Source organism: Myotis daubentonii, chromosome 2 (genome assembly GCF_963259705.1).
Source record: "Myotis daubentonii chromosome 2, mMyoDau2.1, whole genome shotgun sequence".
Taxonomy (NCBI): Eukaryota; Metazoa; Chordata; class Mammalia; order Chiroptera; family Vespertilionidae; genus Myotis; species Myotis daubentonii.
The window spans coordinates 74,138,775-74,154,575 of record NC_081841.1 but is presented as its reverse complement, the minus strand read 5'-3'; the positions used below and the strand labels follow the sequence as shown (position 1 = coordinate 74,154,575).

The 15,801-nt window shown below is 46.3% G+C and overlaps 1 protein-coding gene across 3 annotated transcripts in view; it reads left to right on the top strand.

Moving 5' to 3' along the window:
• The window catches only part of CAPS2 (calcyphosine 2), a 54,017-nt gene that overhangs the window by 13,467 nt on the left and 24,749 nt on the right, over positions 1-15,801 (top strand). For 2 of the 3 annotated variants that reach the window (XM_059683662.1, XM_059683661.1), the window contains 2 exons: positions 2,014-2,136; positions 10,129-10,196. In XM_059683662.1, the coding sequence (XP_059539645.1) occupies positions 2,014-2,136; positions 10,129-10,196 (191 nt within the window). Of the gene's footprint in view, positions 1-2,013; positions 2,137-10,128; positions 10,197-12,409; positions 12,530-15,801 lie in introns of all 3 variants that reach the window. The other variant, XM_059683663.1, reaches the window with a different exon arrangement.

The window sequence follows — 15,801 nt, the reverse complement described above, 5'->3', positions numbered from 1 at the left end:
TTCCATATAATCCTGGTTTGGTGGTGATGAACTCCTTTAGCTTTTCCTTATCTGTGAAGCTCTTTATCTGACCTTCAATTCTGAATGATAGCTTTGCTGGATAAAGTAATCTTGGTTGTAGGTTCTTGGTATTCATCACTTTGAATATTTCTTGCCACTCCCTTCTGGCCTGCAAAGTTTCTGTTGAGAAATCAGCTGACAGTCGTATGGGTATTCCCTTGTAGGTAACTGAGTTTCTTTCTCTTGCTGTTTTTAAGATTCTCTCTTTATCTTTTGCTCTTGGCATTTTAATGATGATGTGTCTTGGTGTGGTCCTCTTTGGATTCCTTTTGTTTGGGGTTCTCCGCGCTTCTTGGACCTGTAAGTCCATTTCTTTCACCAGGTGGGGGAAGTTTTCTGTCATTATTTCTTCAAATAGGTTTTCAATATCTTGCTCTCTCTCATCTTCTGGCACCCCTATAATTCTGATGTTGGTACGCTTGAAGCTGTCCCAGAGGCTCCTTACACTATCCTCGCATTTTTGGATTCTTTTTTCATTTTGCTTTTCCGGTTGGATGTTTTTTGCTTCCTCGCATTTCAAATCATTGACTTGATTCTTGCGCTCCTCTGGTCTGCTGTCGGGCGTCTGTATAATATTCGTTATTTCAGTCCGTGTGTGCTTAATTTCTAGTTGGTTCCCCAATATAAGATCGAGGGTCTTATTAGTTTTCGTGTAGATCTCATTAAGTTTATGGGCAGCTTCTAAACAGTTCTTGAGAGACCTTAAAAGTGTGGTTCTGAACTCTATTTCTTCCATTGACAATTTTGTCCTGTTTCTTTGTCTCCGCATTTTGTTATGCTTCCTTGGTGCACCCCCTAGTGGTCTTTGTTCGCAGTCTTATAGATAAATCTTGATTGTTGTAGCTAATTCCAGGGAGGGTTTGACCTCCAGGCCAAGTGGCTATGAGAATCAGCTGTGTCAGCAGTGAGAGAACTTCTGTCCTCTAGGGAGGTGCTAATCTAGCCTTTGCCTGAGGCTATCCGGCAAATGCCTCTGTGCAGGGCTTGGGCGGGGCGGGTCGCACAGGATCAACAGGGTGGGCCGGAGAGAGCAGTTATGGCGGCTCTCAGTCCTGTCCCAAGGGGCTCTGCCTCTCTGAGACCCAGCACCCGCTGCAAAGCTCCGAGAGAAAGCTGCCCTCGCTCTGACCGAAGCCAGACAGTCCCGCTTCTCCCGTTTGAGTCTGGGTCCCTAAAGACTCGCCCGGATCTGGTGCTCAGAGTCTGCGACTCCCTCCCGATTGAAAACAACAATCGCGCCCTCCGCCGCCAGCCTGCTCCGCGCACTCCGCACCTCAGAATTTGACTTCAGCACTGCGCCTCCTCTGAGTGTCCGTATGCGTTTCTCTTTCCTCCTAGTTGTAGGACTTCCACTCAGCCAGCGTTCCTGTGGTTCTGGGTGATGTCCCTTCCGTTTTTTGGTTTCACTTTTGAAGTAGTTGTTCAAAGCAGCAAACTCCGGCGTTAACCTATGCCGCCATCTTGGTTCTCCGACTGTGTTTCTTTTCGGATTTTTTCCTTAAAGGATACACCCCTTCTTTTAGTACTTTACCTCCAAATTTAATTTTTATAAGGAGTGGGCATACTTACATTTATTAGCTTTACAAAGACTTAAATGGACACTAATAGTTATAATAGTTGCTACCTTTTATGTAATGCTTTCTTTATGTCAGGTACTTCTTTTTTAAAGTGTGGGACATGTGTCATCTCATTTAATCTTTTTCTGTGTGTGTTTGTGAAGTAGTAACTGTTGTTAATTCCCATTTTCATGAGTAAACCAAGGCGCAGAGAGTTCATCTAGCTAGAAAGTGGAAGAGCTGGATTCGAATAGGCAATGTGATCCTCAGAGCCTATACTGTTAACCCCTCCACAAATAATCACTGACATGTTCACTGGTTCTTTAACCCTTTCTTCTTTTAAAAACAAATATTCAAAGTATGTGTATGTGAATTCATTTATTGCTTTCATGTATAGAATGCCCAAGGGGAAGAAGCCGTCATGGATGACCTTACAACTCTGGATAGGAAAGCCCTCTTACAGCAGCGTTATGCGGACAACCCTTACCATGCACAGCAGAGTACAAGAAAATCTAATGCTGTAAGTTACCAGTCTGTTTACTTATTATTTGATAAACCAGTGAGATAATTTGCCCTGAAAGGTTTTACAGACTTATCATTGAATAAATAATTTCAACAATTAAATTTGGAATGAGATGAATATTCATTAGTGTGCACATTGAGCCCTCATTTTAATAAATGATTGACGTTTGGTCTATTCACTGTGGAGAAATTGTCTTGAATCTTTGAGAGTTTGTAAAAATCCTAATATATAAAATGCAGGGTCTGTAATGTCCAAAATGACTGAAGTCTCAACTGACCGGAAGTCACTCCTGCAGTCAGTTCTGGGTTTCCATGATAACCCAGCACTGACTGCCGCTGCTATGGGTGCGGTGACCCAGCACCGACTGCCAAGAGGGCTGTGGATCAGGCCCAGAGAGAGAAGCAGATTCTGACCCGTAGCCTCCATGGCAGCTGTTGATCAGCCCTTGGCTCTTTCTTTCTCTCTGGGCCTGGCCAGAAGCCATGCCTCTCTTTCTCTCCAGGCCTCTCCGGGGCCTGCTGATTAGCCCCATCTCTCTGATCAGGCCCAGAGATAGACCCGGAGACACTAACTGGCATAGAAACCAATCAATCAGAACCAAATCTGGGTGAAGTGCAAGGAGCCAATGGCTGCCTATGAGGCAGAGCTTTTGACACTGACTGGCATAGAAACTAACCAATCAGAATCTAATCTGGGTGAACTGTGAAGGCAGAACCTAAGGTGGGGGCTGAGGCGGGGTTTTAATGGTAACAGCTGTTTGGTGTAAGGTGTAAGAAAGTGGTTCAATTTTTTAATGACCAGTTTGGCAGTATAGTGCATATGGCTGGCTATCAGTCCAGATATAGGGATTATGTATTTTTGTCTGCCAAGAGCATCTCCTCCTGCTGAAAAAGGCTCCCCCCACTATTTAAGCAATCCTATCCTATATAATCTCTCTATACTAATAAAAGTGTAGTATGCTAATTAGACTGGGTCGACCGGCCATTTTCCGGACATCCAACTTCCTTTTGGACAAAGCCATGGTGGTGGGGGCCGAGGCAGAGGCAGTTAGGGTGATCAGGCCGGCAGGGGAGGGCAGTTGGGGTCAAGATCAGACCAGCAGGGAAGGGTTGTTGGGGGCAAGATCAGGCTGGCAGGGGAGGGAAGTTGGGGCTGAGAACAGGCTGACAGGGAGGGCAGTTGGGGGTAAGATCAGGCCAGCAGGGAAGGGCAGTTGAGGGTGAGAACAGGCCGGCAGGGAAGGGCAGTTAGGGGTGATAGGCAGGCAGGCAGAGGCAGTTAGGGGCGAACAGGCAGGCAGGTGAGCAGTTAGGAACCAGTGGTCCCACATTGCAAGAGGGATGCCCGATTAGAGAGGGTGCACGTTGGGCTGAGGGAACCCCCAGCACTGGGAATTCCATGCACCGGACCACTAATTTTGTTTATAAAGTTCCTAATGTTAATTGGCTAATCTTTGTCAGTGGATTTATTTGTCATCGACTCTCCCCCACAGTAGTCTGGTTATGTTTTTCAAAGTCAGAAGCTAAGAAAGCTAGAGAAATTCAGAGCTGTTAAAGAAAAGGATTGGAATTAAATATAAGCTCTTTAGCAAAAGGGAAGTAAAACTTTAGACTTTCAGTATTAACTATATTATAACCTTTACAAAATCAATTAATATTGTTTGATGGGTATTGCTTAGATCAGTTCTGGTATGTCATTTTTTTTAACATTAAAATAAATTTTTTCAATAGAAGTATTTTACTTAATGATGTTTACTTTTTAAAAATTAAATTAATTGGGGTGACATAAGCTAATAAAATTATAAAGGTTTCAAGTGTGCAATTCTATGATATACCATCTGGATATTGCATTGTGCCCATCGCCCATTAGACCAACCTGCTTGAAGTTGGAATCCAGTGGCCACCCCAGACACTCCTGGGTGGTGAAAATCTTAGGGACGATTATAATAGATGATGGAAATCCAGTGAATATTGCCTCAAAGGTTGGGAAAATTCACATTTAGATAAACTAAATAAAAATAAAGCAATATGGATCAAGCCGGTTAAATTTTCATTATCATTGAAGGGAAAATTAATATATTTTTATTTTGGTCAAATTCATCCAGAATCACTGTCTTCTGAACTGACAGCTGTGTGTAATCAGTTTCCACCAGGTAGACTGGTTTTCTGTGGATGTCCCACTTTGTTAACTTGTTATAGTTTTTTTTACTAAAACCACATAACATTATTTTCTATGCCTAATATTATTTAGACTAAAGGCCCGGTGCACAAAAATTTGTGCACTCGGGGGTTCCCTCAGCCCGGCCTGTGCCCTCTCACAGTCTGGGACCCCTCAGGGGATGACCACCTGCTGGCTTAGGCCCACTCCCCAGGGGATTGGGCCTAAGCTGGCAGTCAGACATCCCTCTGGCAGTCCGGGAGCCGTAGGGGAATGTCCACTTGCCAGCAGGGAGCAGGCCTAAGCTACAATCGGACTTCCTTAGCGCTGCTGAGGAGGCGGGAGAGGCTCCCACCACCACCGCTGTACTGGCAGCCATCAGCCTGGCTTGTGGCTGAGCAGAGCTCACCCTGTGGGAGCACACTAACCACCAGGGGTCAGCTCCTGCATTGAGCGTCTGCCCCCTGGTGGTCAGTGTGTGTCACAGTGACCAGTCATTCCCAGTTGTTCTGCTGTTAGGGTCAATTTGCATATTACCCTTTTATTATATAGGATAGAGGCCTGGTGCAAGGGTTGGGACAGGCTGGTTTGCCCTGAAGGGTGTCCCAGATCAGGGTGGGAGTCCTGCTGGGGTGCCTGGCCAGCCTGGGTGAGAGGCTGAGGGCTGTTTTCAGGTAGGCCACACCCCCTTCAGGGAGAGTGGGTCCTGCTGGGGTGCCTGGCCAGCCTGGGGAGGGGCTGATGGCTGTTTGCAGGCTGGCCAAGCCCCCCAGTGGGGACCCTCACCCCATGAGGGTGTGGCCATCCTGGGTGAGGGGCTGATGGCTATTTGCATGCTGGTCACAGCCCCCAGCCACCCAAGCTCGCAGTGGAGGGTGGCTGGAAGCAGGTATCTGAGATTTATTTAGCTTCTACAATTGAAACTTTGTTGCCTTGAGCAGAGGCCACAGCCAGCCAGGGCAGGTGGGAAGCTTGGCTTCCTCTATCGCCGGGGCAACCAAGCCTCCTGCTTGCTCCAGCTCTGTGGCTATCAGCCACCATCTTGATTGGGTTAATTTGTATATAGTCACTCTGATTGGCTGGTGGGTGTGGCTTGGGGCATAGCAGAGGTGTGGTCAATTTGCATGTTTCTCTTTTATTAGATTAGACTGGAGGCCTGGTGCACAAAAATTTGTGCACTCGGGGGGGAGGGGGGTCCCTCAGCCCGGCCTGTGCCCTCTCGCAGTCTGGGACCCCTCGGGAGATAACGACCTGCTGGCTTAGGCCTGCTCCCGGGTGGCAGAGGGCAGGCCCAATCCCTCGGTGCAGCCCCTGGTCGGGCTCAGAGCAGGGCCAATTGGGGAGTTGGGACACCGCCCCCTGTCATGCACAGAGCAGGGCGGATCGGGAGGTTGCGATGCCACCCTCCGTCACGCTCAGGGTAGGGCTGATTGGGGGGTTGGAGCACCGCCCCCTGTCATACTCAAGGCAGGGTCGATGGGGAGGTTGCAGCTCCATCCCTGTCACGCACAGAGTGGGGCCAATCAAGGGGTTGGGGCGCTGCCCCCTGTCACTCACAGAGCAGGGCCCATCAGAGGGGTTGGGGCTCTGTACCCTGTCACGCACAGAGCAGGGTCGATCAGGGGGTTGGGGAGCTCCCCCTGTCATGCACAGAGCAGGGCGGATCAGGGGGTTGGGGTGCCGCACCCTGTCACACTCAGGGCAGGGTCGATGGGGAGGTTGTGGCGCCACCCCCTGTTGCGCACAGAGCGGGGCCAATCAAGGGGTTGGGGCGCTGCCCCCTGTCACTCACAGAGCAGGGCCCATCAGAGGGGTTGGGGTTCTGTACCCTCTCACGCACAGAGCAGGGTCAATCAGGGGGTTGGGGAGCTCCCCGCTGTCACACACAGAGCAGGGCCCATCAGAGGGGTTGGGGCTCTGTACCCTGTCACGCACAGAGCAGGGACAATCAGGGGTTTGGGGAGCTCCCCACTGTCACGCACAGAGCAGGGCGGATCAGGGGGTTGGGGTGCCGCACCCTATCACACTCAGGGCAGGGCCGATGGGGAAGTTATGGCTCTACCCTGTCACACACAGAGCAGGGCCCGTGGGGGGGGGGGGTTGGGGTTGGGGCGCCGCACCCTGTCACACACAGAGCAGGGCCAATCAGGGGTTTGGGGTGCTGCACCCTGTCACACACAGAGCCACAGGGCAATCAGGGGGTTGGGGAGCTCCCCCCCATCAGGCAAAGAGCAGGGCTGATAAGGGGGTTGGGGCGCCTTCCCCTGTCAGGAACAGAGCAGGACCGATAGGGAGGTTGTGGCCCCGCCCCCTGTCACACACAGAGCTGCAGGGTGATCAGGGGGTTTGGGCGCTGCCCCCTGTCACGCTGATCCTGGTGCCGGGAGGCCTCGCGGCTCCGCTGATCCCCATGCTGGGAGGCATATTACCCTTTTACTATATAGGATAGAGGCCAGGTGCACGTGTGGGGGCCGGCTGGTTTTCCCTGAAGGGTGTCCCGGATCAGGGTGGGGGTCCCCACTGGGGTGCCTGGTCAGCCTGGGTGAGGGGATGATGGCTGTTTGTAGCTGGCCACACACCCTTCAGGGTGGGGGTCCCCACTGGGGTGCCTGGCCAGTCTGGGTGAGGGTCTGAGGGCTGTTTTCAGGCTGGCGGGTGACGGAAGCTCCCAACCTCTCCTTTTTTTCTTTTTCTTTTTAATTCTGGGCCAGCTTTAGCTCTGAGGCTCTAGCTCTTAGTCCTCCGCTGCTGAAAGCAGGTATCTGGTTTGTTTCAGTTCTATAATCCAAACAATGTATAACTCTAGCTCTGAGATCCCAGCTCACTGAAAGCAGGTTTCTGGGGTTTTGTTTAGCTTCTATATTTGTTACAATGTTTCAAACTGCAGGCTCAGAGGCAGGCAAGGCAGGCGGGGAACGTTGGCTTCCTTCGTCACTGAAGCAAGCAAGCCTCATGTTAGTTTCAAGCTGCCTGGCTGCTGCTGCCATCTTGGCTGGCAGTAATTTGCATATTGCCCTGATTAGCCAATGGGAAGGGTAGCGGTCGTACGCCAATTACCATGTTTCTCTTTTATTAGATAGGATATTGATGTTTGGTAGAATAAGGAATATTAGCAGGATCATTCTAAAGATAAAAAGCTACTTTATAAGACAACAGAGTGTCTCATATAAGGGTTCTTTGATATGTGTCTCAAGTTACACTTGAAATGCATGTCACCAATGCTTAAGGTCAGTTGGGTTTTGGTCTTGGTGTAATCCAAAGCCACCGGGTGTGAGTGGAATTCTTTTCCTTACAATTACTTTATTAGTGGCAATATATCTAAATTCACTATCAAGTACATTTCACTTGATTGTGGTAGTCCTCATTTATCTTTGCTTTTCAAGGGAATGTTTATGTAAGTAAACGTTGAACACATCAAAAATTAGTGTTTATTTATTTTTAAAATGTAGGTGGCTACTTTTTAATTTAATATTTAGCCACCTAACTGGATGACAGAAGCAGTGAGAGTGAGGTTTCCATTTCATATCTTCTAGTTTGCGTGTCATTTTTCAGTGTTATCAGATTCTTTGCACCAGTGTGACTTCTGTATCTAATCTGTTTTATGCTTACACAGACCTCTAAATCAATGTCCCTCAGGGTGGTTCTGACCTTTCCAAAAAGTATAAACCACCATAAATGTCAACAGTTACGGTGGGCTTTCTGCAAAGGCTCCATATTTATTAACCTCAGCTCTTTTGTTTGCTTGTTATTGGTGTAATTAGCTAGTTTATTGATATTGATAATAGGAAGAGAGCAAAGGGGAGGCCAGACATTATAATCATGGTCATCTGGGCAGCTTCACCAAGAAACTGCAACATCACACTCCCCATGGGAACCACTTGTCCATTCCCTGAAGATCACTGGGGGAAGAAATCAAATAAAAAAGTAAATGGATGCATGCGCAGTGAAGTCAGGGTGACGTAGGAAAGGTGCTTGTCTGTCAGTCTAGCCTGGGGAACAATGGATTGGCTAGGGTGTGGACCCCATCAAAAGCATGCAAAATGTTGGAAAGTTAAAATCTCCAGACAAAATCTCTTGATCATGCTGGCTCCCTCTTGCTCTGTGAACAGCACTGTTCTCTCTCCATAGCCATGTGGCCTTAAGCAGTGCATGGCCATGGCTGTGCAAGCCTCACATGCAATGGACTGCAGCTGGGAACACAAGCTAAGCTAGCCAGAGGATAGACTGGAATGGACTGTAATATGGAGCAGAAATCCTGGGCAGTGGCCTTTATTCTGGCCCTACTGAAGACACAGTTGAACTCTTTCAATGGTGGGATGAACAGAGATAAGACCTTAGAGGGGAACACCCGTAATTTTACATAATCATTAAGGCTTTCTACTAACCCCCATCATCCCATGGGGCCTCAGGAAATTATTTTCCTCATGCACCCCAAGAACTTCACTTTCACCAGTAACACTTCTGGGTTTTACATCTCTGTTCTGGCTGATCTTTATTCTATATAATTTCACATTTTAGACAGTATCCACTTTCTGAATCACCCTTGGATATAAAATGTTTTACTTGTAAGTTACACAATTCTTCTAACTTCTTAAAAATCATTATAAAGTGTCACAAGCTTAAGACCACAAGATGCAGTTATATATTACACTAGAGGCTCAGTGCATGAAATTCGTGCACGGGGGTACGGGGGTCCCTCAGCCCAGCCTGCACCCTCTCCAATCCAGGACCCCACAAGGATCAGGCCTAAACCGGCAGTTGGACATCCCTCTCGTAATCTGGGACTGCTAACTCCTAACCACTCGCCTGCCTGCTGGCCTGATGCCCCTAATGCTCCCCTGCTGGCCTGATTGCCCCCAACCGCCTCTGCTTGCTAACTGGTTCACCCCCTAACTGCTCCCCTGCTGGTTTGATCACTCCCTAACTGCTCCTCTGCTGGCCTGATTGCCCCTAACTGCCCTCCCCTGCTGGCCTGATTGCCCCTAACTGCCCCCCTGCCAGCCTGATCGCCCCTAACCACCTCTGCGTGGCTTTGTCTGGAAGATGTCCAGTCTAATTAGCATATTACTCCTTTATTAGTATAGATGATATGAGCTCCAATGAGGCATATTTGAATGTGTAAAGCATGCATCTTAAATTTCTACCCAACAAACATCTAAATTCAATTGCAGACTAACAATTAAATGATTGTGCCCAATGTTTCCAGGTTTCTTAGGAGTTTGTACTTTTTGTTTTTATAATATACCTTTAGTTATTCTAATTTAAATCTTGTGTCAGTTTCAAATAGCATTCTCTCTCTAAAGGTACAAAGCCTCTATCTTAAGCAACATTACATACTTGAATTCATTTATTGGAATGTTTATTGGAATGATCCATGGAGATGGATGACAATAATTTATATTCTGAAAATAGAACAAGTTTTATTTGACTTCTTAATCTTTTCACCATTTTTGACTAATCCTTCAAAAGAAACATTTTAGTGACTATAGTTACTTGATAATCTAATTGGACTTGAGTGATTACAAATTAGTTTATGAAACCTAAAATGCAGTAAAAATACTTTTGGAAAAGCAAAAAATAGTATGAAGATAGTTTAGTCAAAACACTAATTGAGAAAAGTTGATCAAGGATTATTAATGGATTATATGTGTAAAAAATATTACTCTTTTAATGATGGGAGCCTTTGTTTGTTAGATTTTTGCTATAGCATTAATGATTGCAATTCAATTTCAGCTTCAGGTACTGGGGATGGTTTATATTTTAGGACTCTTGAATTAACTGTAGTATATTCTGCCTTATGGACAGTGTGACTTTCCTTATTTCTCTTCTCAGGAAATTGTGGCTGCTGAAAAGAAGAAACAGAGCGTTGCAGAGCAAGTGATGCTGGACCACCTATGCCGGTGAGAGTCACTGCTGACAGAAATCCATTCAGAACATGTTCATAGCAGCACAACTTACAATAGCTAAGACCTGGGAACAGCCCAAGTGCCCATCAGTAGATGAGTGGATAAAAAAGCTGTGGTACATTTGCACCACGGAATACTATGCAGCAGTATAAAAGAGGGATCTCTTACCCTTTGCAACAGCATGGAGGGACCTGTAGAGTATTATGCTAAGCAAAATAAGCCAGTCAGAGAAAGATAAGTATCCCATAATCTCACTCATATATGGAATCTAATGAACAAAATAAACTGATGAACAAAATAGATCCAGAGACATAGAAACATGGAACAGTCTGATGAATCACAGAGGAAAGGCAGGGGTGGGTGGGAAGAGATTAAATGTAACATATGCATATATGCATAACTCATGGACACTAGAGTGGGAGCATGGGGCAGCTAGAAGGAGCCAATGGGGGTGGGGGAGGAGGAGGGACATCTAAAATACTTTCAATAATAAAGATAAATTTAAAAAATACATTTTTTTATGCCTGATGACCCATATCCTTGGCTAATCAATAAGTTGTTAACTCAATCCCAAACTTTCTCTGTTCAATGCCCTCATAGTGTTTTAGTACTTTTTAAATAGAAATAATAATACCCATTATTTCTATTTATTGAATACTAGAGGCCAGGTGCACGAAATTTGTGCACGGTTGTGGGGGCAGTGTCCCTCAGCCTGGCCTGCACCCTCTCCAATCTGGGACCCCTTGGGGGATGTCTGACTGCCCATAGGTATCGGGCCTAAACTGGCAGTCAGACACCCCTCTCACAATCTGGGATTGCTGGCTCCTAACCGCTCACCTGCCTGCCTGCCTGTTCTCCCCTAACCACTCTGCCTGCCAGCCTGCTCACCCCCAACTGCCCCCCACCGGCGTGCTCACCCCCAACTTCCCCCACTGCCAGCCTGGTCACCCCCAACTGCCCTCCCTTCCTGGCCTGATCTCTCCTAACCACCTCTGCCTCAGCCCTGCCACTATGGCTTTGTCTGGGCAGTGGCCACAGAGCCAGGCTTAGCTTTCTGGGTCGCTGGGGTGACCCAAGAAGCCAAGCCAAGCCTCCCGCCTGCTCTCCTCCAGTTGGCTCTGTGGCTCCAGTTGGCTCTGTGGCTCTGGCCGGCACCGCCATCTTTGTCGCATCAATTTGCATATTCCCTCTTTATTGGCTGTGGGAGCCACCATCTTTATTGTGAAGTGACAGTTAATTTGCATGTTACTCTTTTATTAGATAGGATTTTTGTCTAAACAACTGAATGAGCATGCACTTCCTATTTAATGGCTTTGAAAAACAACAGCACGTGAATTAAAAGAAGACATATTTTTCTCATTCTTAAGTAGCCATAATTACTTGCTAATGGGATGTATGTACCTTTTGGGGGCACTGCACAGTCTCTCAAACCTTGGACCTGTTTATGATGCTGCCACAGTCACTTTCTATTTCATATGGCACTTGCTGTTTACCACAGCACTGTAGAAAGCCCTGCTTTGCAAAGATGTGACTTCACTGAGGGAGTGTGTCTTGTTGAAACTGTGAGTTACTTTGAGCTAGTAGTTCATGTGGTGTCCAAACAAAATACTGTTTCCCTCAAAAACTAAAAATATCCTTCAGTGTCCCTGAGAGTTCCCTGGAGCACCTCAGAATGACTTGGCGTAGAGTTTGGGAACAGTAGGACTAACTATAGAATTGTAGAACGTAATCTAAGTTTCACAACCCTTAGAAAACTATATAAAGATTTAGCACCTTCTGTGCTCCATTGCATAAGAATGTGTAAATACTGCAAGATTTCAAAAGAAAACGGAAGAGTCTAGGTCTAGGACACCTTTGAGAAGAAGTAAGACAAGTTTAGCTTTAGAAAAAAGTCTTTGATGAGGTGGTAGAGAGAAAGAATAATATTCCACATGCATGTTTTTCAGTAAATTATCTGAAATAAATAATTATACTTACAGTATTCAATGTATCTCCTTCCATTATCTCATGAGCTCACTTTAATAATGTTTCCACCCCACCATCCCACCACAAGGTGATTATTCATTTAACATCTGACAAATACAGAATTCTGATAGCAGTATAAATTTGCATTCATACATGGGCTTTTTCTACTGCCTACCAATATGTGAACGCTGGCACAATGGATTATCCCACTTCAATGTCGGACTTTGTGTTTTGTGGCATAGGGCTGTAATCAGTGATCCAGAGCAAAACTTAACCACTGAGAAACCAGAAGGTGCTTGTGTCCTTCCAGATTCAAACCTAACACCTCTTCGGTTTAGGAAAAGAACACTACATGAAACAAAGTAAGAAGAGCTTACCAATCAATGTAAATTGAGCCTGTGGTATTTATACATGTGTTTTTTAAAATGTTATTTTGCGTCCAACTGAAAAGTGTTTTGCTTTTTGCAATTTAAAAGGAAGTGGATTTTTGGAGTTTAGATTCTAGTTCTTCCACTTTACGATACTGGGATAAAGTTTGCCCTTTAGGTTTTCTATCTGTAATTTAGGAATAACAGCCACAACCTTAGGAGAGAATAGATATGTCCTTCTGTATAGAATATATGACACAGTAACTGAGACATTGGTATGTACGCAATATATATTGGCTGAATCTCATTGGTATGTATTACATTCAAAGTTGGTGTTGTTTAAAGTTATTATTTTGCATTTTACTTTGTATCTTATAACAGCCTTTGGCTGGAATGGGCTTTCATAGGCCTCTGGTGCATGTCACTTAAATTTCTCAACAACTTCACTGACTGTTGACATCTAGCCTCAGCTTTAAAAGACATAGAAAATCTACCAGTTCCACTGCAATTCTTTTATGTTTTCAGACTGTAATTGTCAGGTAGTTACTTATAACTTTTATCTTTGTGTCTTATTCTTATTTTCTGGAAGCTTTAATTATCATGACTTCAAACATGTGAATGGATCATGCATTAATTTCCTACTGCTGCTGTAACAAATGACCACAGACAGTATTGTAAGGCAACACAGATTTATCCTCTTACAGCTCTAGAGGTCAGACCCGTGGGAGGTGCCTTGACAGGCACATTCCTTCTGGAGGGTCAGGGAAGAACCTGTTTTCTTGTCTTTTTCAGCTTCATTGCTTGGCTCATGGCTCATGGCCCTTCTCCCTTGTTCCAAGCCAGCAATGGCTGGGCAAGCCTTCTTGTGTTATCTCACTCTGCCACTCTTCTGTCTCACGTGTTCCTCTGCTTCCCTCCTATAAAGACCCACGTGATGGCACTGAGCCACGTGGGTAATCCCGGGCAATCTCCTCATCCCCAGCTCTTTCATCTGCCATCGTATGTAAATTAACATATTTACATGTTCTGAGGATTAATTAGGACATGGACGTCTTTAGGGGACCATCATTCAGCTATCACATATCTAAATCTCTCTCTTTTAAAGTTTTATTAAAATAAAATACACTCTCACAAAGTATACACATTTTGGGTGTACGGCATATGAATTTTCTCAGCCTGAACAAGTTTCTAGATCAAGAAATAGAAGGGACCCTGTTCCCCAACACCCCGCCCTTAGTGCTGTCTCCCAGTTACTGTCCACACCCTCTGCCACTGCAGGTTGACTTCTCTGTCCCACTATCAGAGGTTATGCACTTCAGTGAAATCACAAAGTGTAGATTCTGTATCTGGCTTATTTTGCTCAACATTATGTTTGTACATTTTGTCCATGTTATTATTAATAGGTGTCCTTTATTTTAATTGCTGTACAGTATTTCATTATGTAAATATACCATAATTCATTTATGATATATATGGTAAATGTCCATGCTTATATGGACATTTGACATGTTATGAATAATGTTGCCAGGAACTTTTTGCATGCCTTTTTGTGAATATATGAATTCATTTCTGGTCAGTACCTACTTAGAAGTGGAATCATTGGACCATTTAGTATGCAAGTGTTCAACTTTAACAAATATTAACAGCTGGCTGGGGTGACTCAGTGGTTGAGCATCGACTCATGAATCAGGATGTCACTGTTTCATTCCTGGTAAGGGCACATGACTTGGTTGTGGGCTCGATCCCAAGTAAGGGGCGTGCAGGAGGCAGCCAATGCATGATTCTCTCGTCGTTGCTGTTTTTATCTCTCTCTCCCTTTACCTTCTCTCTCTGAAATCTATATATAACATATTTTTTAAAATATTGCCAAATAATTTTCCAAAGTGATTGCAATTAACACTGTCACTAGTTACAGTAAGAGGATGCTAATTGCACCATATATTTGCTCCTGGTTGGTATTCTCTATATTTTTTTATTTTAGTTCTTATGGGGATGTATTGGTAATTTTAATTTACATTTCACTAGAGAATAATGAAGTTTAGTACTTCTACATATGAATATTGGTCATCTAAATATATTCTTATATGAAACTTCCCTTCAAATATATTGGGTTATCTTTTTCATATTGGCTGTGGAACCTATTTATACACCAGAGGCCCGGTGCACAAAAATTTGTGCACTCGGGGGGGAGGGGGGTCCCTCAGCCTGGCCTGTGCCCTCTTGCAGTCTGGGACCCCCTGGGAGATAACGACCTGCTGGCTTAGGCCTGCTCCCAGGTTTCAGAGGGCAGGCCCAATCCCTAGGTGCAGCCCCTGGTCAGGCTCAGAGCAGGGCTGATTGGGGAGTTGGGGCGCTGTCCCCTGTCATGCACAGAGCAGGGCGATCGGGAGGTTGTGATTCCACCCTCAGTCACACTCAGGGTAGGGCCGATTGGGGGGTTGGGGCACCGCCCCCTGTCACACTCAAGGCAGGGTGGATGGGGAGGTTGAGGTGCTACCCCCTGTCATGCACAGAGCAGGGCCCATCAGGGGGTTGGGGTGCCGCCACTCTCACACTCAGGGCAGGGCCGATGGGGAGGTTATGGCTCTACCCCTTACACACAGAGCAGGGCCCATGGGGGGCGGGCGGGTTGGAGCGCCGCACCCTGTCACACACAGAGCAGGGCTGATCAGGGGGTTGGGGCACCACACCCTGTCACACACAGAGCCGCAGGGCGATCAGGGGGTTTGGGTGCTGCCCCCTGTCACGCTGATCCGGGTGCCGGGAGGCATATTACACTTTTACTATATAGGGTAGAGGCCTGGCGCACGGGTAGGGGCCGGCTGGTTTGCCCTGAAGGGTGTCCCGGATCAGGGTGGGGGTCCCCACTGGGGTGCCTGGCCAGCCTGGGTGAGGGGATAATGGCTGTTTACAGCTGGTCACACACCCTTCAGGGTGGGGGTCCACACTGGTGTGCCTGGCCAGTCTGGGTGAGGAGCTAAGGGCTGTTTTCAGGCTGGGGGTGACTGAAGCTCCCAACTGCTCTTTTTTTAATTTAATTTTTTTTTTTTTTTTTTATTCTGAGCCAGCTTTAGCTTTGAGGCTTGGCTCCAGCTCTTAAGCCTCCACTGCTGAAAGTAGGTTTCTGGCCTTTGCTTACAATGTTGCGATCCTGCTGGCTGAAGCCTGGCAGGTTTCTGGGGTTTTGTTTAGCTTCTCTGTTTGTTACAATGTTGCTTGCAGCTCAGAGGCCTGCATGGACAGGCGGGGAACGTCGGAGTCCTCCA